Source organism: Podarcis raffonei, chromosome 10, assembly GCF_027172205.1.
Source record: "Podarcis raffonei isolate rPodRaf1 chromosome 10, rPodRaf1.pri, whole genome shotgun sequence".
Lineage (NCBI taxonomy): Eukaryota > Metazoa > Chordata > Lepidosauria > Squamata > Lacertidae > Podarcis > Podarcis raffonei.
In genome coordinates this window covers 25,343,216-25,369,777 of record NC_070611.1, presented here as the reverse complement: position 1 = coordinate 25,369,777, position 26,562 = coordinate 25,343,216, and the positions used below count along the sequence as shown (strand labels likewise).

The 26,562-nt window shown below is 40.3% G+C and overlaps 2 protein-coding genes and 1 long non-coding RNA gene across 4 annotated transcripts in view; 2 read left to right on the top strand and 1 right to left on the bottom strand.

The window, feature by feature from the left end:
- IMMP2L (inner mitochondrial membrane peptidase subunit 2) overlaps positions 1-26,562 on the bottom strand; it is a 450,464-nt gene that overhangs the window by 284,453 nt on the left and 139,449 nt on the right. The window lies entirely within an intron of this gene.
- On the top strand, positions 8,575-11,210 carry LRRN3 (leucine rich repeat neuronal 3). Its single transcript, XM_053404657.1, has one exon. The coding sequence runs from the start codon at positions 8,578-8,580 to the stop codon at positions 10,699-10,701; it is 2,124 nt and encodes a 707-aa protein (XP_053260632.1). The 5' UTR covers positions 8,575-8,577; the 3' UTR covers positions 10,702-11,210.
- Positions 13,755-16,207, top strand: LOC128421642 (uncharacterized). The gene is made up of 2 exons (XR_008332361.1): positions 13,755-14,756; positions 15,123-16,207. It is a non-coding gene; the product is annotated as an uncharacterized LOC128421642 (long non-coding RNA).

The following is a 26,562-nucleotide window of genomic DNA, read 5'->3' as shown; positions in this document are numbered from 1 at the left end:
GAAATGTAAATATAGCAATTTCAGAAGTGATATGCACAATATTCAGAATGAGACGTTAGAGACAGAATAATTATTGATAGTATATACTTCCCCAAAATACAAACCCCACATCGTAACATTCCTACAATACAGTATATGCTTCAGAAAGGGGTTTAGCCCTCTCTATCAGATAATGTAGAGTTTTTGGACACAGAGAAGCATTCAAAAATACAACCCTATGCCTGCAATCTGAAGTGGTACAGTTCAAAATGCTTCCACCTCATTTGACAAAGAAGGCTCTCGGGAGAACAAAGATTATAATGAATGTGTGGAAAAGTGAGGCCATCAACCCTCTTTTCCTAGTGCTACCGTTTCTTTTCTCTCATGGATTACAATTTTCCTACAATGAGATTATCAACGTAAAAACAAACAAACCCATAATATATGATGAAGCTGTGAGTAAGACTGCCCAACGTCCCGACTAAGAGGGTGAACTTGAGGGTGGCGCTTCCCTTGAGGGAGGAGCACATTCAATAAATGGTAAGACGACGCTTGGCAGGGAAGGGATACTAGGGAGTTATTGGCACTGTCTTGAGCTGGGATGAAGACTTCCCTCTGTCTCAAGGGAATTTAATAAAAGAGAACAGCTGATTCAAAGAATCACTGCACCGATAACAAAAAAACTGCTCATGCAGAAGCCCTCCTATACTGCAATTAAGGATGGAAGATCTGAACTGCCACGTTACTTGTCCATAATATTCCGCTCCTCCCTACAAATAATAAATTTTGTGTCTAGGCTGCCGTATCAAAATACTAATTTACTACTATTAAACCCCTTTAATCTGATAGTGTCAGCACTCATGATACTCTTCCCCTCATTCTGCATTAACACTCCCCTTTTTGTTCTTATGCGCTTGCCTCACTCACATAGAGCTGGTTTGCACGTCATCCTAAGCCTATCTATGACTCAGTGAACATGTACAAGTGTGAGAGTTCCTACAAAGGAGATTTCAACAACTACATGCCTCCCCCTAACTTCTGCTGCGAGCTGAGCTGTGTTTGGCTTAGTGTGTCATCCAAACTTTGGGTTCTAGGTTTCTCTTGGTTTATCTCCAGAAAAAGCATGCGCTCATGCTGTTTCAAAAGGTTCACATATAGTGCTTTCTCAAGATTTATTGGCATAAATAACCTCCTTGTTTTTCTGAGTCATCTGAAGATCAGAATCCCCTTCTCACATTATAAGGATGCTAACTATGATTTAAATGTACTGGGAAAACTACACATCATCAGTCCAGAACAGAATATACTTACTAAACTAATGTGATTGAATATTTGGTTTTGCTCTTCATTCCCAATACTGGTTGTTGTTTTCCTTCAGATTTCTCTCTCTAGTCCAGGCAGGTAATCAACACCCTTCTTCCCCTTTTTTATTTGATAGTAACCTATGACAATTCTTACAGAAAAGCTTAAGTAACATAAATTACGGAATGCCTTTTTTTAGCTGAGTTTTCTTTGAGAGGCGGCTGTGTAAATACAGCTGTGTTTTGGGACTCCTCACTACCTCTAAATGGGCCAATGTGAGACGAAGTGCTTTTCTCATTAGCAGCAGGGGATGTTACATTCAGACTGCAACGTTTTTTAAATAAAGCTTTCTGACACTAAACGGAGTGGGTGGGAAGAGTTTTCTAGTGCCTTATGATTGCATTCCTTTCTGCCCAATCTAACTGGTTCTTAGCTCCAAAGATTAAAAACAATGTCCTCTCTTTATCCATTCCAGCTCAAATAAGAGATCCACACATCCCTTGAGAACCAAGGCATGAGTCATCAGTGACAGCAAGAGGCACATGCCTAATTAAGGCATACCAATCATTGTCTACATGAGAGATAATTAGTCTGCAAAGGGTCACACTGTTCGAGAGTCCGGAACGTATCTGGGATTTTTTTTTTTTAAGCAGCCAATGTTGCTGTCATAGTTAACAAAGGATGCATTTCAACATGGTAATATTACAGCTGCAAACTATTTTTAATGATGCTTACAAAAAGCAACATATTGATACTGGTGTTGAGAAAAATAACATAGTTATACTAGATGTTTAAGGCAGAATAGTCTGAAGAACCACTGGAGTGAACTCTTGGTTTTTCCATCACAGCGTGGCTTGTGCTGTGTTTTATCAAGCTACTACTTTCTACCATTTATCAAAGTACTTTATTTTTTTACCTTGCTGATCTTTCAAAAAGAGCAAGGCCCAGTAAGTGGGTTCCCACTGTACTAACCATTGAAGTAAAGCTGAGATACAATGGCACTCAAGGATAAATAGGCTAATACAGGGCTTCCAGAGTTTAGACCAATTTTCTGTCCATGATCATGATATATCATGGTGTTAATAACAGAAACCATGCACCTGCAATATTTACTATATATTAATATGCACCTTTATGTGCACATTTTGTTGTTGGAGACTGGCACTGCAAAATTCAGAGAAGTGAAAATTTCAAAGGATAGCTGTGTTTCAGTTCCTGTATTGGTTCATGTAGTGTGAATTAGGTGGGTTTGCATTAAAATGTGAGCTGAATTTCTCCCTCACTGATAGAATGAGTCCCAATAAACCCAATGGCCCTTCAATCCCAATATATATACATATAATCAGACTGTACACCTCCAACAAAGATATTCAGTTCACGGAGGAAAACAGCTATGAAGAAAGTAAGATTTAATGTCTGTTTTTTGATAACCAACATGTTTCTGACATGACCTGCTTTACGTTTCACGTGTCTTTATTCATTTTGTATTAATTTTGCTTAGTTCCTAACAAAAGCTTGCTATAACAAGCAAATATCTCTGCAGTTGGCCTTTACAGAACAGAACCTTGAACAGCTGCAAATAAAACACTTCCAAAGTAAAGTTTCCAGCTCTAGCAGAAATGCTGAAATACAAACATATTAAGTGCCTAATTCTAGTAAGCTTTTGTTTTCTTAAGATATACGGCGCATAAAGAGATCTAGTGAGTTTGCTCTTTAATGTTTAAGTAGTACTGAAGCCAGCTATCATTATAATGGATGGGAACGGAGGCAGAGGGAAGACACATATTTTGCAAAGCAAAACCCATCCTTTGCCCCAAATAATGGTGACCTTAGTGCTTGTGGCAAACGGAAACTTTTACCCTAACTGAACTGAGACCCAGGCTGCAACTCATTTACTTTGTCACACAGACATGAAATAAGACCAAGCTATTAAGAGCCAACCCAGGGCTCAACTTCTGGATTTGAGTTCAATTTCTTGGTCATGCTAGAGCAGGAGTGAGCAACTTGCAGCCCTCAGCTTAATTTCATGTGGGTGTCAAAGAGAAAAATGAGGAAAGGGGTACAATGGGGGGGATGTAAGTGAAAAGAGGTGGCAGAAAAGGAGAAAGAGCACTGGCTCTGCCTGATTTTGTCACTGGTCCAGCACAAATGCCAGCATGTGTCCTCTAACAGCGAGGAAAGCAGTCATAACTCCCCCCCACAAGGCTCCTCAATTTGCTGCTACAGGATGATAAAGAAATTAAACCGTGGAAGAGTTTGTGCTTATGTGCGCTTTGTGTTTGTAAAGTTAATAGAGTAGTACAATCCATCTACTTTAGTATAAAGTCATCTGTATACTGAATAACTCTGTATATTAAGCTAGAAATGTCTTAAATGCCAAACAGGAAGGAAATGAGCAGCTTGATCATTTCTCAGCATGCCAGTAGCAGCTGGCAGGTAGCAGCAGCACAGAGCTCTTTTGCCAGAGGCATATTAGCTTTTAACAAGAAAGTTTGCAGTTTACACTCAGACATATATGTTCCTCCTGTATATAAACTTAACACTTTTACTGAGCATTAGGAGACGTGTGTAAGATGTCTCACTCATTAATAAATGAAGCACTCACACTATCAAAATTTCATTCTGGTATTTGCACCTTGGAAAGAGGAATGAAATTTGCTGCACGCACGCACGCACGCACATCCACCCACCACAAAATTAAATGCAAAATATAAATTTACGTTCAGCCAAGTTTCATCTTCAGCAATGAAATGTTGGGGTCTCATGCTTAAGTGCACTATATGTTTCAGGTTACAAAATAATCACACATGTGTCAAGGGGGTGGAGGAGTAAGTAGCTTTCTCCTTTCTGAATTTCATTTCACAGAGAATGGGCCAAGAATGTGCTAATATTGTTACATTTGTGACAACTGTGCATTTCTTTCTTAGTATAGCACACACAAAATGTTGTACCTCCAGTTTAGGTGGTAACTAGATAGAAGTTGTTGCATACTCGACACTCTGGTGCCTAGAAGTTTAGTATGAAGAAAATGTTAGTTCTGAATCACCATTAGATGTGTAGTAGAGTGCCTGGTCTTGGACATACAGGTCACTAGCATTTCCTTTTAAGTGTTTTCAGGTCGAGTGAGAGGATAGTATGCTCTTGACACACTGACAACAAACCTTTTTGGCCAAACACACAACTTCTTTGTCCCTCTCTTCATATGCACAAGTAAACAAACCATGAAGTTCCTCCATTACCCACTGTTTTCCATTTTGCTTGAACCAGAAAACTAAGGTTAAAAGCTTTGAAATAAAGCAGGATATTAAACCATGGTTTGAAGCTGCCCTAATAACCTGGCTTGTTCCAAAGCTGTTACCATAGTAACCTGATTCAGACAAAAAATGGTAATTAATGGAAGACTTTGTGGATCTTTTGTTCCCACCACAAAGAAAGGCGATAAGTAGCTATGTGCAATGCCAAAATGATTTCCAAAATGTCCTTTTCCATTACCAACACTTCATACAACAGCTAAATAATCATTTCAATATTGTTTCAAGTATATATGCAAAGCATGAGGCTGCTTGTTATTCTGCTTGTTATTTCAGACCAAAATAACACATATTTAAACACCAGAATCTTGGTTCTTATTGATAATGGAACTGAGGGCCACCTATGAAATCTATTGGCAGTGCCTTCAAGGAATTATTCTTTACACAATGAATAATGCATACAATGTGGTGATGGACACTAGTTTAGACTGAGAATTAGATATATTCATGGAAAGTAATTCTACAAATAGTCAAAGCACTTTGTCAAAGCACTTTATATAATTTTATTTATACACATAATTCCATAACTGTCTGCATATGGTATGTAATTTTGCCTGCAACTAGCTCCAAATGGAAATTTCCTGTTCTCCAATGGATATGAAGCAAGTTAATCACCAAGGATTTTCACTTCCCTAACACCACAATTTTCTCTCCCCTTCTAAGCTCATCCCTTACTCTGGGCAAGAGATTGTAACCTGATGCTCTGCAATGTTACAAATAACCCAATACTAAGAGAGTATCCAGTCCTACTGTAAAATAACAAGGTTACTTGAGTTCATTGCTCAGTGACTTTCTTTTCTTTAGATCAAATCTGAAAGAACCAATAATGAAGTTTACCTGAAGGCATTAGCAAGGATAAACTTGAAAGGTAACACTGACCCTAATAGAAGAAGTCTTGCCTTTGCCTAAGAGCTTTCTGTAGTGCTAACTTCGTATTTATAATTCTTCTAAACTACTGCACTAGTGTCCAAGAAAATTTCCCCCCACCAAATCTTTAATACAGAAAAGAAGCCCATTTTTAAGTCTTTTGTCACCAGCAGCACATCCAACAATAGGGACAGCAAGGCGGCAGGTAATTCAGCTTGTGAAGCTAATGCCAGAATTTTTATTAACTAACCATTTGTGCAAATGTTCTTTTCTCTGCAAGCCTGAAGAGTACCTAATTTCATGGAACAGATTATATTTTGATTATGTTATTCTGTACCATTGCTACTTTGCATTGCATATATATTGGCCCCTTGCCACAAAAAAATGCATTAGAAAACCTCAAAACAACATAATGTTTCACTGACATGTTTAGCTCACATTGTCTGATGATTTTATTTATACACATTAAGACACTGCAAGTTAGAAAGCTTTACACCTACATACAAAGGGGGGTGGAGTGTGTGTGTGTGTGTGTATAGGGGTTGTAGCTGGGAGAGGAAGCCCCAATGCACAAGCAGAAATTCATTGTGCAAGCGGACCGACGCCACTTGATATCACCCAATACTACAGGCTTGGAGGCATTACAGCAGGGTTCAAACTGCTACTCAGTCATGAAGCTCAGTGAATAACCTTCAGCCAGCCATTATATTTCAGCTCAACTTACCCCAGTAGGTTACTTTGAGGATTAATCATTGGGGAGGATCATATCTGCTGCCCTGAGCATCTTGGAAGAAGGGTAGGACAAAAGCTTCATAAGCACAGCTAAACAAATTGCAGTGCAGCCATTGGCCATGGCACCAACACCATGGCAAATCAAACCTCTTTTGAAGGTTTCTGCAGCATTTCAAGTGGAAGAGAACAACCAACAATAGAAATACGCTTTGGAAAGTCTACTGCTAATGCTTAAAGGATAGTGCCAATAATTTGTCGTTTGCCTCCTCAATGCCCAGAGCAGTTTCAAAACTGTTTCTGAAATCCCTGTTTAGCTAGTAAGCGGCAGAACTGGGATGCAAAGCCCCCAAGCCATTTGACTATAATCGTCAAATGGCTTGCTCCAAAGTAGTCCCAATGAAGTCAGAAAGATCAATGGAGCAAGAAGCTGGAAGATGTTGGTCTAAGGATCTTTCTTGTTAAGTTCCTTATTAAGTTGTGGCTCAAAGCATCCCTGGTCCAAAACTTGTCTCAGGCACTACATGGCCTTAAGCAAGCCATTATCTCACAGACTCAGCCCCAGTGCTGTACAGGGATAATTGTGACCTACTTTAACGGATTGTTGCAGGGATTACTGAAGTCATTTATTTAACTGCCTTCAGTACCATGGAGTAGTGTGTGTGTGTGTGTGTGTGTGTGTGTGTGTGTGTGTGTAGAAACACACACATACCTAATAAAAATGGCAAAGAATATCTCCACTGTTTATGTATGTAGCATGTGCACACATGTATGTACAAGTGTGTACATAAAGGAACAGAAAAGAGCAAAATACAATTATGTGGCACTGAACAGATGAAAACAGAATATAAAATATGTTTTAAAAAGGGAAATATAGATGACTTCTGAGAAAGATACTATGCCTCTCCTGCTGACACCAGCAGTGTTTATTTCAGATAACGTTTGTCACTAGTTGTCTAAAAGTTGCAAGTCAGTCTTGGAGATTAGCATTCAATGCCAACAAATGAAGGAAAGGAAGGAGCCAAATCAGATGTTAGTTCAGACTATTCTATGCTTTACATATTGGAAGACATCCTTGCCAGGGGATGCAGTGTTTACTATCTTTTACCAGCAACATCTCAAAATACATTTATCAATGTCAGTGAACCATTGGCCTTATCATAATACAAGTTTGCAAACAAAGCTACCAGTATGAATTATGACTGCAGGAAACAAAAGGAAAACAGTGCAAGATAGAATGCAACTTGATCTGTCAGTCATGTATTGCCTACCATTTTGTTTGTTTATTGAAAACATTGTGTGCCAAGCAATGTGCCACAAGACTTGCTGCCGATATTGCTGTGACAGACCAACCCTGCCAGGCTTCTGGAAAAAAACTGAGTTGCTATTATGTTTAATAACATGTAAAGTTCTACAGTGATTTGAATTCTTATTGTACTCATACTTGCAAACATATTGGTCATGATCCCAAAAATGTACACACATTAGTAGATGTCGATCTCACTACAGATGATGATGACACATGAATCAACATTTGTTCAGTAGGTACCACATCACCAGTGGGAGGAGAGGGCAGAACCAGTGCAGAGAGAAGAACTTGTTCATTTACATTCACACACAGTGGATTTAAGTTCAGCTGTAAATTGAAACCTACAGTCCTAATATGTAAGTTCCATTGAACTCAATGTGGCTTACCTTCAAGCAGACATATGTACTATTAGGCATATTGCTGTGCTAATTGTATCAACATGCAAATGCTTAAAATTTCTGAATACTTAGTGATTCTCTCTCTCTCTCTCTCTCTCTCTCTCTCTCTCTCACACACACACACACACACACACACACACCTATTACATTGGTATTCTGTCTCCAGATGCCAGCATTTTAGAAAATAAAGATTTTTAGGATCTGTCTGCCAGGTTGTCTAAATATCACCTGCAGTAAGCAACACAATATTTTTTTACCAAAAAAAAATTCTGCTTATATTGTTTAATAGTAGCAAGTACTAATTGTTTTCTCTCTCTTTATATTGAAGGTCTCTTTTCAACACAAACAACAACAACAAAAAGAAGGAAGACATCATGGAATCTAAACTTAACACTACTATATGATTGTTCTGCTTCCTTTTTGACAACCTCCTGGGTGGACCACATTTTTCAAATACAACTCAATATTATTTTTCCCCAAATATGCCTCTCTTAACTGGACAAAGTGACTGCAAAGGAGCCACATATTTCCAAGAAAGAGAGGGTTGTTGTGCTTCTGCAGCATGCGTCATTTGACAAATGCAAGTGTTTGTCTTCTCAAATGACCATCTCCTATTGAACTTAAAAAACTGTAATTGTCCAATCCTTAAGGGCCAATTACTTTTCTGGAACAGTGAGCTAAAATGAAGGACATACCATTCAAAATTTACTTTTTACTTGGCCTAACTATCACTGTGCTAGTTCAAGCTGTAGATAAAAAAGCAGACTGCCCACAGTCATGTACATGTGATATAAGACCGTGGTTCACTCCAAGATCCATATACATGGAAGCTTCTACAGTGGATTGCAATGATGTAGGTCTCTCAACGTTCCCAACCCAGTTGCCTGCTGACACACAGGTTCTACTTCTACAGGCAAACAACATTAAAAAAATTGAATACCCAGCAGACTTCCCAGTAAACCTTACTGGTTTGGATTTATCTCAGAACAGTTTATCATCAGTGGCCAATATTGAACTTTGGAAGATACCCCAACTTCTTTCAGTGTATCTGGAAGAAAACAAACTTACAGAGTTGCCGGACAAATGTCTCACTGGGCTGAACAATCTCCAAGAGCTCTACATTAATCACAACCTGCTTTCCACAATTGCACCAGGAGCCTTCACAGGTCTTTATAATCTTCTTAGACTTCATCTCAATTCCAATAGTCTGCAAGTGATCAACAGTAAGTGGTTTGAAGCTATTCCTAATCTGGAGATTCTTATGATTGGAGAAAACCCAATTATCAGAATCGAAGATATGAACTTTAAGCCCCTTATCAATCTGCGGAGCCTGGTTTTAGCAGGCATAAATCTCACAGAAATACCAGATAATGCCTTGGCTGGCCTTGACAATTTAGAAAGCATCTCTTTCTATGACAACAGATTAGTAAAAGTGCCCCACACTGCTCTTCAAAAGGCTACTAACCTTAAATTTTTAGATTTAAACAAGAACCCCATTAACAGAATACGAAGAGGAGATTTTAGCAATATGATACACCTCAAAGAATTGGGAATTAATAATATGCCTGAACTGATATCTATTGATAACCTGGCAGTTGACAATTTGCCAGACTTGAGAAAAATAGAAGCTACGAATAACCCCCGACTGTCATACGTACACCCAAATGCATTCTATCGACTTCCCCGATTGGAATCACTCATGCTCAACAGTAATGCACTCAGTGCCCTGTACCGTAGTACAATTGAATCTTTGCCTAATCTCAAGGAAATCAGCATACACAGCAACCCAATCCGGTGTGACTGCGTCATCCGATGGATTAATATGAATAAAACTAGCATTAGGTTCATGGAGCCGGAATCATTATTTTGTGTAGATCCTCCTGAATTTCAAGGCCAGAATGTGAGGAAGGTTCATTTTAGAGAAATGATGGAAATCTGCCTTCCACTGATAGCCCCAGAAAGTTTTCCCTCCAACATAAATATAGAAACAGGCAGCTATATTTCTTTACACTGCAGAGCGACAGCAGAACCAGAGCCTGAAGTGTATTGGATTACTCCATCTGGACATAAACTTTTGCCCAACACTGTTTCTCTTAAATATTATGTACATTCAGAAGGAACGCTAGATATCAGTGATATAACACAAAAAGAAAGTGGCTTATACACATGCATAGCAACTAATTTGGTCGGTGCAGATTTAAAATCCATTATGATTAATGTGGATGGTTCTTTTCCCCAGGATAACCATAAATCTTTGTCTATTAAGGTAGAAGACGTGCGATCTAATTCTGTACTTCTGTCCTGGAAAGCAACTTCCAAAATAGTGAAATCCGCCATCAGATGGACTGCCTTTCCAAAAGATGGAAATTCTCTGGCTTCTCGGAGCACTCGAATTCCATCCCATATAAAAGTCTATAATTTTACACATCTAACCCCGTCCACGGAATATACAATTTGTATGGACATCCCCACTGTCCAGTTACAGAATGCAAGGCAGTGCGTCAACATTGCAACAAAAGGGTTGGATCCAACAATGGCAAATTATGAGAACAACATCACTACATTGTTTGTCTGTCTTGCTACACTTGTGGGATTCTTTTGTGTGGTTTCTCTCTTCAGCTGCATCTCTCATGAAATGAACTGTGATGCAGGACACAGCTACTTCAGGAATTACCTGAAGAAACAATCCTTTTCCTTCAGTGAGCTTTACCCTCCTCTAATCAGTCTTTGGGATACTAACAAAGAGAAAAGCACAGCGCTCGAAGTCCAAGCAACAGTCATAGGTGTTCCAGCTGATATGTCATGAGATACCAATGTTACTGTACTAGTGTGCTAAACTGGGGTGCACAAGACTAAATAATTGTGCTCAATAAAAAAGCAAAAAAAAAAGTATCCCTCTACAAAAATCAAAACCTTGGATTTAGCAGATGGTGATAGTTACAAATACAAATATTTGCCGGTGTGGTATTTTTTTAAAACAAACACCTGTCTTTGAAGAATTCTGTGCCAACCAAATTGTTTTCTAGGACTTTATAGTGTGACTTCTTACAATCTAAGAGGCACTCAATGCTGTCTATACAGTGCAAGTAGAGGAGAAAATTTTATGTATTTGTTGTTTTTTTAATTAAATGTAGAAATAGTGGAATTGAGTAATACCCTCCTCCTGTGTTATATGACACACATTAGCCACGAGTTTTTGCAGTGAACTAGAATTGACCCGTGGTGTGATGAATTGGACAAATTCTGTAGAGTAGAAACAGTGAGTATGTGAAACTTTTTTTATGAGGAAAAATACATTTTTGAGTACAATCAAAATATTTTGGACTTCTTTCTTTCTAAATAAGTTCTTTTTGGGATTTACTGGAACATGCTGTGCAACACCAACATTTTAATATCCAGTAAATACACACAAACTTGCAGGCCTGACTGCATCAAATCTATTTCAGGCTGTGTACTTGCAATAAAGGACACAATAAAACACTTTCTGAAGTATTCACATAAATGTTTAGGAAAGGTGTTTCATTGGCTGAACACCAGGGCTAATTTCCACTACGTTGTGTTGTGTTTTGTTTTTAAAAAGAACAAAACAAAACAGCAAAAAAATCTGTATTTAATTTGTAATCTATGAAGCGCTCAGCAGTTTCTAGTCAAAAATTATAGTACTATAATCATTTTTGTATATTTTAAAACAATTGAATTCCCCAAAGTCATGGATCCATTTTCATACAAGCCATTACCATAATCATTCCGATTTTACAGACTAGCTATTATTGAGTAGAAAACTGAAACAAGATGAGCTGTGTGAACATCTGCATTTACTTAACTGGGCCACACCACTTGAACTGAAAGAGTATTTGGATTAAAAATTAATAGAATGTTGTGACCTGCTGATATTATTCCCAGAGGGAGCTGGTTGGTCACAATGGGAAACTGGATTTTGAACTAGATGGGACTTTGGTGTGATCCATCAGGGTTTTCTTGCAAACCATTCAAGAAGTAACTATTGTTAGCAATGAATCTTTTCTCTAGATGTATCATGCCTTCAAACTGCATGTCTCAAAGAAATCAACCAGATTAGATTCTGTGATTTACCCAGACTCCATTCAAATCAAATGAAGAATTCTAGGTAACTCAGCCTGGCTGCATATGCACATTTGAGTATCAAGGCTTGGTATATCGAAAATATATTTGCTTTTCTGGTGCAAATATTTATTTGCTTTTCTGGTACGTTTGCAGTGTTCAAGACTAATAATAATAATAATAATAATCCTAAATCCAATAGAGATTAAATGATCAATAACAACAAAAATAAAGAGCTGTAAAAATGAAAGCAGGTCAGATGCAACCAAAATAACTATCATCACCAAAATAAGAGTCAGCCACAAAAGTATAGAATTGTGATTTACAGTCTCCCCTAATTTTGAGGAAAATGTATACCACCGGAGTTGGAAATAAGTTACATGATTACAGTGATAATAACTGGATTGTGTAGCCTGTTCGTGTCAGAGCTGATGTCCAACAAATTCTTAAAGAATTCACAAGAATATCAAGAACTGAGAAAAAGCAAGGCAGAAATAGCCAATATGTAGGGAAAATAACAGGGCCAGCTCTGCACAAACAGCAGGATGAAGTGGCCTGCTTCAGGTGTCACTATAAGGGAGACATGGATAAATGAAGGCAGGCATTGACTTCTGAATGGTGCAACAAGATGAGGGCACCATTTGGGTTCTGCAGGGAAGGTATAGAGGTGAGTAGAATGCCAGCAGCTTTTTCCTTAGAAAAAGGTAAGTAGCTGAGATTCAAGAGCAGAAAGAGAGGCTCTATAGTTAAAAAGTATGCAATGCTGCCTCATTGATTTCCTGAATCATCAGGAAACAACTCAGTCAAGAAGGCTGAGGGTGGTTTGGGTGTCAGCAGAATCCCCTTTGGTGCAGTCAAAGATATGGTCTGATGACAATATGATGCTACACTCTTGCTGAAGTTTAAATAGCTCTTGAGTATGGTCAGTGCCTGGAAAGTACCTGGGACCCCAATATACGCTCCCTTATCTTCCATCATAGAAGAAAGACAGGGACGTATGTTATAAATGAATGAAAAAACTGCCCCCCAATTCTGGCCTTCTGTCTCAGCAAGGCTTTACATTGGTGGAGGGGAGCATTTTGGCTCAATGGGCCAGATTCTTATCAGAATGTGCCTTGAGTGAAAATTGACAGGATGGCCATCTGTCAATCACCTATCTTCATAAATGTCATCAAAGGATTTGGTGCTTTGAAGTCTCAGAGCCGGGGCTTCAAAGTACTAGCAAGCAATATATATCTGCTAAAAGTAAGGTGTTCCCATCTTCATTTCACCAGCCACTTCACTGAAAACCCATTTGGAGTGAAACAGCTGCTGAAACAAAGCAGAGAAAAAACACTCAGGATAACCTTTCCCATCAGCTGATGCAGATGGGAGTAAGCCAACCAAATCGCTGTCAGGTGTTTTGGAAACTGCTCAAGAAAGCTTTGACAAAGCTCTGCCCTTACCTGTATGACATCAGGTGTAGGGCAGATAGGCATGGCTTGCCCAAAACAGCCTTATGGACCAAATGGGGAAACCTAGTGATTGGCCTACAAGGCAGAGGCTCCCCACCCCTTCTTTAAATAAAGTTGGAGAGATAGCAGGACCTATTCTTTGGGATTGACAATTCATTCAAATTAGGATGTGAAAATGTGACATTTCAGAGTCAAAATATAATTTGAAGGCAGGACACTAAAAACTAAAATTTGCCCCAAAGCCCAAAATTAAGTAACTCAAATTTCTTAAGAGTCTGAAAATTTACTCAACATTTTAAATTTCAAAAATCTAGTTAGGTAGGAAGTGTGCAATTTTTCCACAACCCAAAAAAACCTGTCTAGACTTTTAATTATGCTGGATAAGAAATTGACCAAGAATGTTATCTAAACAAATCACAGTAATTTCTTAGTGTTTATATGTCCTCTTTCTATACAGAGACTGCTGTGTTCGGTCTGCCACTGATTGTCACAACAACAAATCCCCCTTGAAAGCAAGTCATTAATTACTAAAAGTTCATCTTAAATTATGACAAATTCTTTCTGGGTCATTTTTAGTCATTGCTTGCAAGCTGCAATAGATTTCCACAGAAGCTCTAAAGGGCAAAATGGGATGTGTGTGGGTCCCAGTGGTAATTCTATAATATCCAGAATATGTATCTTTATGAATTCAGTATGTTTCACTGAGCACACTCTTTACAAACCTGATGAATCGCTATCACACACATGCCGACATTAGAATTTATCAGCCAGACGTACCTATACATCACGAGAGATTTCAGCACCGAGGACAGAGCTCTTAGAGGCAGGCTATTTATCAAGCACACAGTACTTGAAATATGACCTATTATAAAGTCAGCACTGTATAGGTCAGCAAGAACTTGTCCATGTATCTTGTATGTTTGTCTTATGAGACAAAGTACATTTAAAACCAGTTACTGATATAGCTCAGGGGTTAGAATTACATTGTTTCAAAGAACGCAGCTGAGATAAATGGCAAAAAAAATAGCCACACACAAAGAGCACTTTGCCATAAGTATGCCAATAAGAACTTATTTCTTGGATGAAATCAGCAGTTCTTACATTTCCCTGCAGAGGCACCGTCTTCCAAAGAACATTGAGGGGGCCCAACGTGACATCCTGACAGTGCATGTGCAACGTCATACAACATCCTGACAGCGTTCCATGCCCGGCTCCATTTTTGGCCTCAATAGGGGGGCAGCCCCCTTTTAAAAAAATAGCCTCAGCCCCCTGGAGCCAGTGCCTATGCTTCCTTGTGTAATTTACTATAATGCAGAATTCCACCCAGGTAAAGGTAAAGGGACCCCTGACCATTAGGTCCAGTCGTGACCGACTCTGGGGTTGTAGCGCTCATCTCGCTTTACTGGCTGAGGGAGCCGGCGTACAGCTTCCGGGTCATGTGGCCAGCATGACTAAGCCGCTTCTGGCGAACCAGAGCAGCGCACGGAAATGCCGTTTACCTTCCCGCCGGAGCGGTACCCATTTATCTACTTGCACTTTGATGTGCTTTCGAACTGCTAGGTGAGGAGGAGCAGGGACCGAGCAACAGGAGCTCACCCCGTCGCGGGGATTCGAACCGCCAACCTTCTGATCAGCAAGTCCTAGGCTCTGTGGTTTAACCCACAGTGCCACCCGTGTCCCATATTCCACCCAGAGTATTCCTTAAAACAGAAGAATTTACTCAAATGATCTAAAATGCTTTCTTCCACATAACTGATACTTAAGTGAAGTTTTTGCTTGAAAGATTCAAACCATTATATGTGTGTCCAGGCACTTGCCTGAAAATACAGAGGTGGATTGGGGCAGGGGGCACGTGGAAGTCCTCCCCTCAACAGCCCCATGTGCATGACCCTACCTCTTCAGTCATACAACATTTCCTATTTAGAGGTCTTAAGGGAGCTTTTTACCCATGTTCACTTGAATGCACGTAGAACACCTTTAGTAGTCAAGGACCTTACTTTATCAGGCTCTCCAACTGTGTAAAAGGCTCTACTCACATTCAGGTGAGCATGAGTAGAAGCCCCATGCAGATCCTCCAAGCAAAATGTGGGAAATGTTGAGGACTAAATAGGTGGGGTTTTGTTATTTCCTTGACAACTGATAGGAGGGTGTTCCACAGGGTGGGCACCACTTCCGAAAAGACCCTCTTTTTAACATTCATGCAAGTTTTTTGTAATTTGGAAATAGTATCCCTCTGTCAAGAATTAGGCACAATGTGCTCCATGCATCACACGGTTTAATACCTTTGCCTCTTACAAGCATGATGGTAACATGGCTTCTGCAATAAGTTAAGGAAGTTCACAGAATGAAACTTTCCTGTTCACTTCATCTGGATTCCCACCAAAAGTCTTTCCGGATGGCTGGAGGCTCTCCTGGACAATGCAGGGCGGAACATGGGGGTGTAGCATGAGCAGAAGTGAATCAGCACTAGGTTTGGCTGGTGGAAAGTTTTCCATCCCTCCCCAGCACCCCCCCTTGTGCCCATATTATTCTGAAGGGCCCCTCAAAAAGGGCCTTTGGGGAGCACAGTTGATTGCAGCTGGGAAAAAGGAATCAGAAAATTTCCTTCCATGGATGTTCTTAGGTTAACTTAGGTAAGGATCCATATAACATTAAAATGTTTCTACTTAGTGAATCTCATAAATAAATACATTCTCTCATACACTTTTTCTTGATGGTTTTAAATGGAAAAGGGCTATTGTGTATTCTTAAAGTTTTTATTAAAAATAGTGAACTGAATTGATATGAGAAAATTATGTTTCTGGTAAATTTAAAGTATACAGTGTAGGTTTTCCTTCCGGGAAAGAGTCCTGTTTTATAAAATGCTTAAGAATCACATATTAATTATGCCATGCTTTTGTACACCATAGCTGCAATCCCATTTACTCTCCCACATTTTCCAGAGCTGTATAATTTTATCATCATTTAAAAATCATTCCTAAATGTGCCACTTGCAAAAGGTTGAAATAAAAATTAGGGGAGGCAACACAAGCTAGATAGATGTCTAATAACCATGCATGTCAGGATTTCATTCAAACACAGAAACAGAATGTAGACGATGCCCTCCTTAGTGGTTTAAAATTATTGTCATTATTCAAATAAAAAATAGGTGTATATACCTACAAAGCCAAATGTGGGTGGCTTCTAGATGTTACAATACACAGAAGCTTAAGTGACTCTGTCTTCCTGTCACCATATTTCTGCTTTTCACCCAAAGCCCAAAGAGTTGTGGAACTAGGGAATTTTAGATCTTAGACTTAATGGTAGGATGGGACACTTTAGACTGCCATGTGAAATACTTCAGCTGTGAAGCAGTCACTTAATATATCTCTTCCCAATGTTGCCGTTACATGCTTTACAACCACTTCTGCAGCCTTGATACTTTACAGGAAAACAAACCACCACCTCCACACACAAAGTTTGCCAAACCTAATTGGAAAATAAATAAATACTGTGAGCATGTGCAGTTCCGCATTTTAAATTCACTTTAATCACAGCACCATCGTAAGTATTGGAATAAAACATTTACTTGGAAAGAGCACCACTGTGTTGTTGAAAAGGATAATTGGGTTGTATTTCAACAAGTCCTACTCAGAGCAGACTCATTACAATTAATGCACCTAAGTTGTTGTTGTTTAGTTGTGCCCGGCTATTCGTGGACCAGAGCACGCCAGGCACTCCTGTCTTCCACTGCCTCCCGCAGTTTGGTCAAACTTATGTTAGTAGCTTCGAGAACACTGTCCAACCATCTCGTCCTCTGTCGTCCCCTTCTCCTTGTGCCCTCAATCTTTCCAACATCAGGGTCTTTTCCAGGGAGTCTTCTCTTCTCATGAGGTGGCCAAAGTATTGGAGCCTCAGCTTCAGGATCTATCCTTCCAGTGAGCACTCAGGGCTGATTTCCTTAAGAATGGATAGGTTTGATCTTCTTCTAGTCCATGGGACTCTCAAGAGTCTCCCCCAGCACCATAATTCAAAAGCATCAATTCTTCGGCGATCAGCCTTCTTTATGGGCCAGCTCTCACTTCCATACATCAATACTGGGGAAACCATAGCTTTAACTATATGGACCTTTGTCGGCAAGGTGATGTCTCTGCTTTTTAAGATGCTGTCTAGGCAGCACCTAAGTCAACCGTGCCCATAAATGTCAATTGGACTACTCTGAGTAGCACCAGCATTGAAACTCACCCACTGTGTTTTAAAAGTAAAAATAAAAGGCATCTATGAACATGTGCATGCCTGGTCAGCTTTCTTCTGACTATAAAATGCTTTTGAAAGCAAGCAAGCTGTGTCAACCTACATTAGTCCCAACAGGTCATGGCATGCTCCGGCAGGACCTGTTTGCTGGTTTCCCTCCATCAGCTGCTCTCTGGGTGGTCAGTTGGGACCACCTGAGCTACAGGGCTCTGGACATCAGTTCCAAGGTCCAGGTCTACATGTACTACTGCCTAGATATATGAGGAGCATTCTCCCACACATTTGGACTCAGGGCAGACTACCCAAACATTTACAATTTTACATATTTCTACTCTTTATACTTGAGGCAAGTTGTAACAGAACATCTGTATAGCTCAGCGGTAGAGCATGAGACTCCTAATTGGGCAAAAGATTCCTGTATTGCAGGTGGCGGTCCCTTCCAACTGTATGATTCTATGATCATCCTGTGTATTCACTGCCAACATTTTATTATCTCATACAGTGGCTTCCCCATCCACTGCTTTATCCGCATTCATACTTCATAAGCCGGCTAACTAGAATGAAAAGGAACAAATATTTATTTATATATATATATATGCACATCCATCAGCTTTCCCTCTTCTCCTGTGTACTAACCTGCGGAGAGCTGGAGTATAACCCTCATCAGCCCCAAGCAAGCATATCCAATGGCCAGGTTAGAGAAGGCTGTTCTAGTGGTTCACTGCATTCACTAACTGCTTATACAGGTAAGCTATGACACAGCACTACAATCTAAATACTTATATCATGGTTACTTAAAGAGCTATCTTGCAAAAAGAAGAGAAAGGTAAGAAATGTTTTTGGTTGCTTGGTTTGTTGTTTTTTAAAAAAGGTCTTAGACAACACTGGCCATCAGCCTTTCCCTCTTAAAATGGTATGATCAACACATATTTTCTGAGGGATGAAAAAGGAGAAAGAATGATGATGACAGTGCAGTATGGACATTTTATTCACCATTTAAACACGGAAGCTGACATATCCTAAGTGCCCTTATAAAACAGCAAGATAACACCTGTGCCCTTCTTATGTAAATGAATAGCTTGATCTGGTCCTACCTGCTATCTCCTTGCTTGCTGTCTTGTATGCCTGTCTGTCAGTACTGAAAGAAAGATAAAGAACTGCAGCTGGGTAAGACTATTAAGAGCTTTCACCCACCCTCTAACAATTCCATTGTATTCACCATATATTGCTCATTATAGAGGGTCTCATTACGGATCATCCCAGGTGTATTTCTTTATCTCTGTTTTACCATTGACAGGCAGGTGCAGAAGATAACAAAAATAAGCAACCACATAGTAGGCAGAACAAGATCAAGGTCTCCCCCCCCCCGAAAAATGATACATACAGGTGCTATCTTGCTCTTCTATAAGAGTGCACAAGATAATACACCAGCCCCATGTTTGCTATCTCTTCTTCCTTTTCACCTGGAATAGGTAAATAAGAGGCAAGACACGAGTATGTGGGATTGAATTAGGACCATGTTTTACTCAATACAGATCTCAGCAGAGGGTAAGCACCATGTGGGAGCAACCAGAATCCAACCAAACCTGGGTGAGCCACCTCACATGGTTTGATTATAGCCCATTACATAAGCCTCACTCTTAAGATGAATACGGACACTTCCTGACCCAAGTCTTAGATGAGGGCCCCACAATTCCTGGTGGGTGAGATCAGGCAGTCCCAAAGGCATTCCATGTCTAGCCTTACAGGTCACAACCCAGAGGGGCAGACATCCAAATATGTCCTCCACCTCCAAAAGTTCCTAAGGGTGCTCACCGCCTCATTTTACAACTCTTGCACTTCTAACAAGGCTCACAGGATAATATAGCAGCTCTTATGTTCCCTAACTTTTCTTTCTCAACATCCATCCATCTCTTTTATTGTAAAATGAATTTACTGACAAATCATACAATTTGGATGGCCAGCAACACAATTAACAACTTCCGCTAATTACATAATTACCTCCACTGATGCCAACCAACAAACTGCACAGTGGTTATTGAGCTCCTAAGTATTTTGTTATTCTCAAAACCTCATAGTTTCCTGCCAAACAGTCTTGCTCTGTCTCTTTCTAGCCAGAAGATGTCAGTTTGGAGACATTCCAAGTAATAACACTCAGTTTGGTTTAATGTATAGTCTCCAAAGTTAATGCTGTGTGCTTAACCAAGCCCCCTACCCCTAATGTTCATTGTACTCCATTGTACTTTGGCTACAATGAGTCAACTTCAGAGTGTGAAAAAGTTGCCTGCCAATGCCAGGGTTGGCCCAAGACATTTTGCTGCCTGAGGCAAAGGGCAATATGGCACTCTTCTGCTTCCATGAACAGAAGCTGACCAGACTGACAGCTACTGAATCATTTCAACACTGACAAAAGGATATAGTATCCCCCACCACACCAGAGGATAGCAGCCTAGCTCAGAGTGTGCATGGTAGGCCATCTTGAATCCTGATTCTGTCTTCTGCAGTATGGAATGTTTGATTTGTAGCTTTTCTTTCTGGAGCCCACACGCTTCCGCCTCAGCGCTCTGCTCCCAGGACTTCCCACAGCTACTTGTAGCAGAGTGTACGCAGCGTAGAAACTGTTGCTGTGTATGTGTGCGTGTAATAAATCAGGCTTCACACACGGTGTCTTCCTTATCTTCTAAAAGTCTTTATTCGTGTAGAAAAACAACTCAGAACTCTCCTGGTGACAGAGCACTCATTTTGCTCGTCTCTCCTCCAGTAACGGAACAACACTGAGACACAGGAAACACTCCCCTCAGTATACTAAACCACGCCTCAGAATGTGAGACGTCACTCAGAACTTCTTAACTCTGTAAGTTCTGATTCTCTCCACATTAGCAACTCCTAGTTTGGTGCCATCTGCAAATGTGATGAGCATCTCCTCAATTCCTTCAGCCAAGTCATTTATAAAGATGTTGAAGAACAATGGGCCCAGGACAGAACCCTGTGGTACCCCACTTGTCACTTTTTTATGAGAAGGCATTAGTGAGTGCTCTTTGGATTTGGTCAAACAACTACAAATCTATCTAATAGTAACCTCACCCAGACCATATTTTAACAGCAAGTTCATGGAGGACTTTATCAAAAGTCTTATTGAAATCAAGATATGCTGTGTTAACAGTATTCCCCTGATCCACCAGGCTTACAACACTTATCAAAAAAAGGAAACAAGATTTGTTTGGCATAACTTGTTGAGAAACCCACACTAGGTCTTAGTAATCGCAGAATCCTTTTCTACGTGTTCACAGACCAACTGTTTAATTATCTTGATTTATATATAAAAAAGCTTGATTGTAAAAAAAACCAAATAAACCTCAAAGTGGTTTACAAGAAGACAAAACAAAAAAATAAAAAAATAATGCAAGAAAACTTTAAAAAGCTGTAGGTCCAAGCAATACTGCAGTTAAGTATTTATAATGTGTCTGAAGCACACACAACAATTTTCTGCTTCATATGGCTGCTGACGTGAAGAAAGAAGAGTACAAAACACACCAAAAAGGCCCTTTCCAAACTTTGACAACTTGCTTTGTAAATGCTATGAGAAAAACCTAGAAAGTGTAAGCTTTTGCTCTACAGAACTATCTGCAAATATAAAGACCAATTAGAGCCTTTCAAATTGATTGGATTGCTCGCTGTTTCCATTAAAAGCCCTCCCGAGCCCTTGATTTGCAAGTGAACCATACATGATCTGTACTAATAAGCACTTAATATACCAAATGTCACAGAAACCGCAGGCTTTCTAGTCCTTTACTACTAGACAGATATGCCATGAGATAGGGCTTTGCAGCAAAAGTGCCCTTCTAGCCAAACTCCCAGGAGGCAACCATTTAACTTGCTCATCTATTGGAAACACTTTCCCCCACCTCTGCTTTATGGTCCTCTATATCTTAAGTTAGAGCCAAACTCAAACTTATAATATATGTTGGTGCTGATATCATAGAACCAATAGGAAGAGAACACCTGGAGACTGTGACAAGTACAAGGAGACTGCTGGCTGACAAGGAAGACATGGAGGTAAGGAAATGGTCTTCTCCATTCTAGGATTATTCAATTACTTTTTGCCACACTGCCAAGGAAACATCTGGTTTAGCTGCCACACAATGACCTCAAGCCACATATTCAGTAGCAGTAGGTGATGAAGTTCAAACCTTGGCAAATCCAGTCTGGGGTGTGGCATTTTCAAGTGGAATGGAAGAAAATGCAAAAGGAACTGAATCTTGAGGCAGAAAACAAGAAGGGACTGACTGAATTATCTAAAGGCTCTAAATGTAACGCACATTTGCCTGCTTCTAGCTTGAGGAAGTATCCTGATGCTTGCTTTTCCAGGCCATAGAGCATAAAGGAAGATTCTGCAATTCATCAGGTACCTAGCTTAGAATACTCCTCAATTCTGAGTTGTTAATGGAAACCCGGGTAGCATTAGTGCCTTTTTCTAACTACGGGTGTTCTTGGCGTGTGGCACTCAGGGTGTGTGGCTTGAGCAACATCCATTTTGCATCTTTTTTTCCTGATGGGCTCCCCCCCCCCATTTTGCCACTAGCACCCAAATCAGAAGTGCTGGGGGGGAGAGGGGATTGTTTGGGGGCAGGATTAGGTCCCCAAATTGAGGGTTCAGTACACTTGCAGCAACACTGTAAGTTAAGGCTGCATTATTACGTCCATATTGGAAATAGGGGGCTGAGCCTGAGAGACAGTGGTTTGCCAAATTCTACTGAATTCATGGCAAAGGCAACTTGAACTGGGTTTTCCCAGATTTTCAGTTTTGTCTCTTTGGCCACTATGCCGCACCAGCTCTCAAAGCGTGTCTGCTTTTTAAGGTTAGCAAACAATAAAACCCACCACACCAGGAAAGAAAGTCTAATGTTAAGTAAAATGAATGAAAAAAGAACTACCTAAGAGCATGAGTACAGCTGAAAAGAGTCCAGATGGCCTCTTCCAGATACAAAATTAGCTGATGTCCCTTTTAATGTTACAGTTTATGAGAGTGGAAAACAGCCCCATCTGCCTCCCACTAAAGTAGCTGCTGACTCAAATTCACCATAATCAAATCATGCTGGGCTCCAAATTCTGGGCTCTTTCATTCTTATGGGAATCTGAAAACTCCTAAAGACAAACAGTGATGGAAGAGCAGTTCAAAAATGGGGTTGGAGTAGGGGACCCGACAGAAGTGGATTTCATTTGGGTGACTGCCCCATACACCCACATGATCAAGTTGAATATGTATCCCTAAGGTCTTTAAATGTGTAAGAAAATAACCCTTGACTGTGCTTTTTAGCCTGAGCTGCATAGCTGGAAGTCAAGCAAATATGTTTGGGAATTAAAGAACCATTTCTAACAGCCACTGAAGCTACAATCAGTCTCCTATGGGATTAATCAAACTGTACAATAGAAATAGAACTGTGCTCTTTCACAAGGCCAGGACATTACAGACCACACAATCTTTTGCTTGGCAGAGAAATAATTCCCAATGCACAAGTCTCATTTTCATTTTTTTTAACAGCATTTATTGCAAGGTGCGTTTTTCTTCTGTAGAAGTGTAAATCTTGGGATATATAATTGACTCACACATATTCTGTTCACGGTTCCTGTGTAATTCACCCTCAGGCCCCACTGGATTCAGATAGCACAACCCAGCATCCTCCAGGTCCTGGAGAAACAGATCAACCCAGTCAAATCTGCAGTGCTTATTCTGGGCCAACTCACTGCTGAATGCACTCCACCAAGCTGTGCTTCTAGCCTGTCACATCACGTGACAGATAATTTCTGGTACATGGACTGAGTGCCTGACATATTTAAAGAAGGAACCTACACATCTCAATCAAGGGAAAACACAGGTCGTAGGCATGTGTGCTGTCCACACATCATCACTACAGGGGAGAAGCATGACTCCATCCTGTTGAATGTTACATAGCAAGTCAAAACAGAACCTCCACCATCATTTCAGTGCAACTTCAGAAGCCTCTCCCAGTGACACACATCTTGAAGTTACTCCCTGTGGTGCTACAGAGTAATTATTTAATGTATGAATCACTGCCTAGGAGGTGGTCATTTCCAAATTCAACACTATACAAAATTTTGATAATTGGCTTAGGGAAAGGGGGGAAATATGTTACAGCAAGGTTTTGAAACTCAAAAAACAGGTTGGAAAAACCTTTGTGCCAAGAGAACCACAACATGTTGACATATTTGTTTTAAAAGTGCAGGTAGGTTGCACAGTTCTTCAAAGGAGCACATCTGAAACAACCCGAAAGGTCTATTTTTACAAGAATACCTATACAGAATTGATTTATTTAGGTTAAAAAAAGAGTCCTGGGAGAATACTTCCTGGCAATGCAGTTTGAAACATTCAAAAATTTGCAGAAGACACAGTGTTCTCTCTCTCAATCTCCCTACCTCTCTCTCTCTGTGTGTGTGTGTATGCGTGCACAAACGCAAATGCATGTTGCTGCAGAACAAATTGCTCATCTCTCCAAAGTGGCCAAAAAAAATTATAGGAGTGTTCAAAGGTCTGACAGGGAAATAAGCAACCCTTTCAGGAGTGTAATGTTTGACCAAACTAGCTTCATTTTCAGAAATACCATCAAGTACTTGGGAACAGGGATTCATTAACATCAGAATCAGACAAGAAGCCAGTATCCATCTGAAATATACTCGGAGTAGAGAGTGGATTTCATGCTCTTTATTCAGCTCATGGTGGTGAGGAGGAATGGAAGTTCCTTTAGAATGTCTGCTTTATATACATTATTTACACAATGGGCCCCATGTGATTGGCTAATTCTGGGATTCTCCTGTAGGCCAATCAGGTTGTGGATTCACTTCCACCTGGAGCTGGATTGGGTGGCTCCTGTTGTGATGGCTTGAGAATACTCTTCACAAGAAGTGCTTCTGCTCACTCAGAGATACATAGATACAGCCTTTATTTTACATATGTACAAGCAGCACACATAATTACACGTCCGAATCCTGTGAGTCAGATTCCCGGAGTGATTTACGTCCGCCCCTTTTCCAGCAGAAGAGGCGCGGCATTCTCAACTGATGTCTCTGCCCCCTCCGCTTTAACCCTCTCCGTTCCTGAGCAGATGGAACTGACACTGCATCGCTATCCGTGCCAGAACTTCCTGTGCGGGGTTGAGGCTCTGCTCCAGCATCTGAGAGCCTTTCCTCCTCCTGGCTTTCCCCCATTTCCTGCACTGGCTCTTCCTGCCCCCCTTCGTCTGCTCGTCTCTCCTCTTCCCCTTCATACTCCTTCAATACCATGACACCTGTGGACCAATCAGACTGCTGCATTCTGAATCCTATTGTTCTAGGACCAATCAGACTGCTGCATTCTGAATCCTATTGTTCTAGGACCAATCAGACTGCTGCATTTTGGATCCTATTCAACTCAGTACATAACACCATCCATCCAGTTTCCATCCAGCTGTGGATGGAAAGACCTGAAGGCAAAGTGCAGGCCACATGTGGAACATCAAGAACATCAAGCAGTCAAGAGTGACAGCCCTGAATGGCTCCCCAAATCTGATGTTCTTATTAATTATTTCATGCTTCAAGCTGTAGTGCCACCATAGCATTTAAAGTCCCAGCATCGCAAGCATGCAATTATGCACAGTCTACTAGTCAAGATGGATGTGTTGTACATCCACTGTAAGAGGACGTATGCTTCTGATTACAGTTTACTAGGAGGGAGTGGGGAGTGCTATTGTGCTCAGGTGCTGTTGCATTCAGGTCCTGCTTGCAGGCTTCCCATAGGCATCTGGTTGGCTGCTATGAGAACAGGAAGTTGGATCAGATGGACCGTTGGCCTGATCCATATGTTTTTACAATATCCTTCCTCAGATAACTGTATGTCATGTTTCCTCACTAAAAAAAAACCAAAAAGCATCCCATCACTCATTTCACACTATCCAAACACCCAATTCTGCCTGAAAATAAAGCAAGGCTGCACAAAACTCCAAAAGGTGCATTTCTACATATAAAGAGTCTGTATCTGTACAAATAAAATTTTCAATTGTGAGTAAAAGGCCATTATCACTTATATGCCTGCTGCTTTGGTTTGGCCTATGCTTTAAATACATTCCACCAAAGAACATTCCACCAACAACAAGATGGACTATTGTTTAGAGTTCACCAAACACAGCAAGAGAGTTCATTGCTGAAGTTACATTAATGAGAAAATTATTTCAGATTTATGCAGAACAAAACAAAGAAAATAATTCCTCCCACTGCACTTTCACTAAAAATTATGTGTAAGGCAATTTAATCCCCCCCGCCGCCGCCTTTCCCAACAATTGATCCAAATCAAATCAACAACTGGGCAGCATTTATTTCTCTCTTTTTTAAAAAAGCCATCCCCCCCCCTCATTATGTCTATTCAATAATCAAAAGGGTTGGGAGAGATCATATTTCCTACCTTTGCTGCTTTAATTGAGAAAGACACTGAGAAACGTAAGAGAATGAAGTGTTAATTGCATAAAAGTTAAAGCTATCTACTGAGAGTATCCTTCTTAATTTAATTTGATTGTAGCACATTCAGAAATATAGACATTGTAAACTGCTGTATTTTTTTGTGGGATTAGCCTATACATGTCTACTCAGAGGCAAGCCACAATGGGGAACGAAGCATAACTTTGCACATGGACATACAAGTATTCTTCTATATAAGTAGCAGTGGTCATTGCTGTTAGCCAAGAGAAGCAGGAGAGGCTACCTGAGATTGAAGAGTTTTTGCTGAAGACCAAAGAGTGGAGATGTGTCAGCTTTGGATCTCTTCCAAATCCAGGCCTCCTACAAAGATGTCTCCCTTCACTCACACCTGAAGAGGATGCTGACAGCTGGAGAAGAGGGCTAGGAAATGTGAG

Coding starts and splice junctions, on each gene's coding strand:
- LRRN3 (XM_053404657.1), top strand. CDS start 8,578: ATGAAGGACATACCATTCAAAATTTACTTTTTACTTGGCCTAACTATC.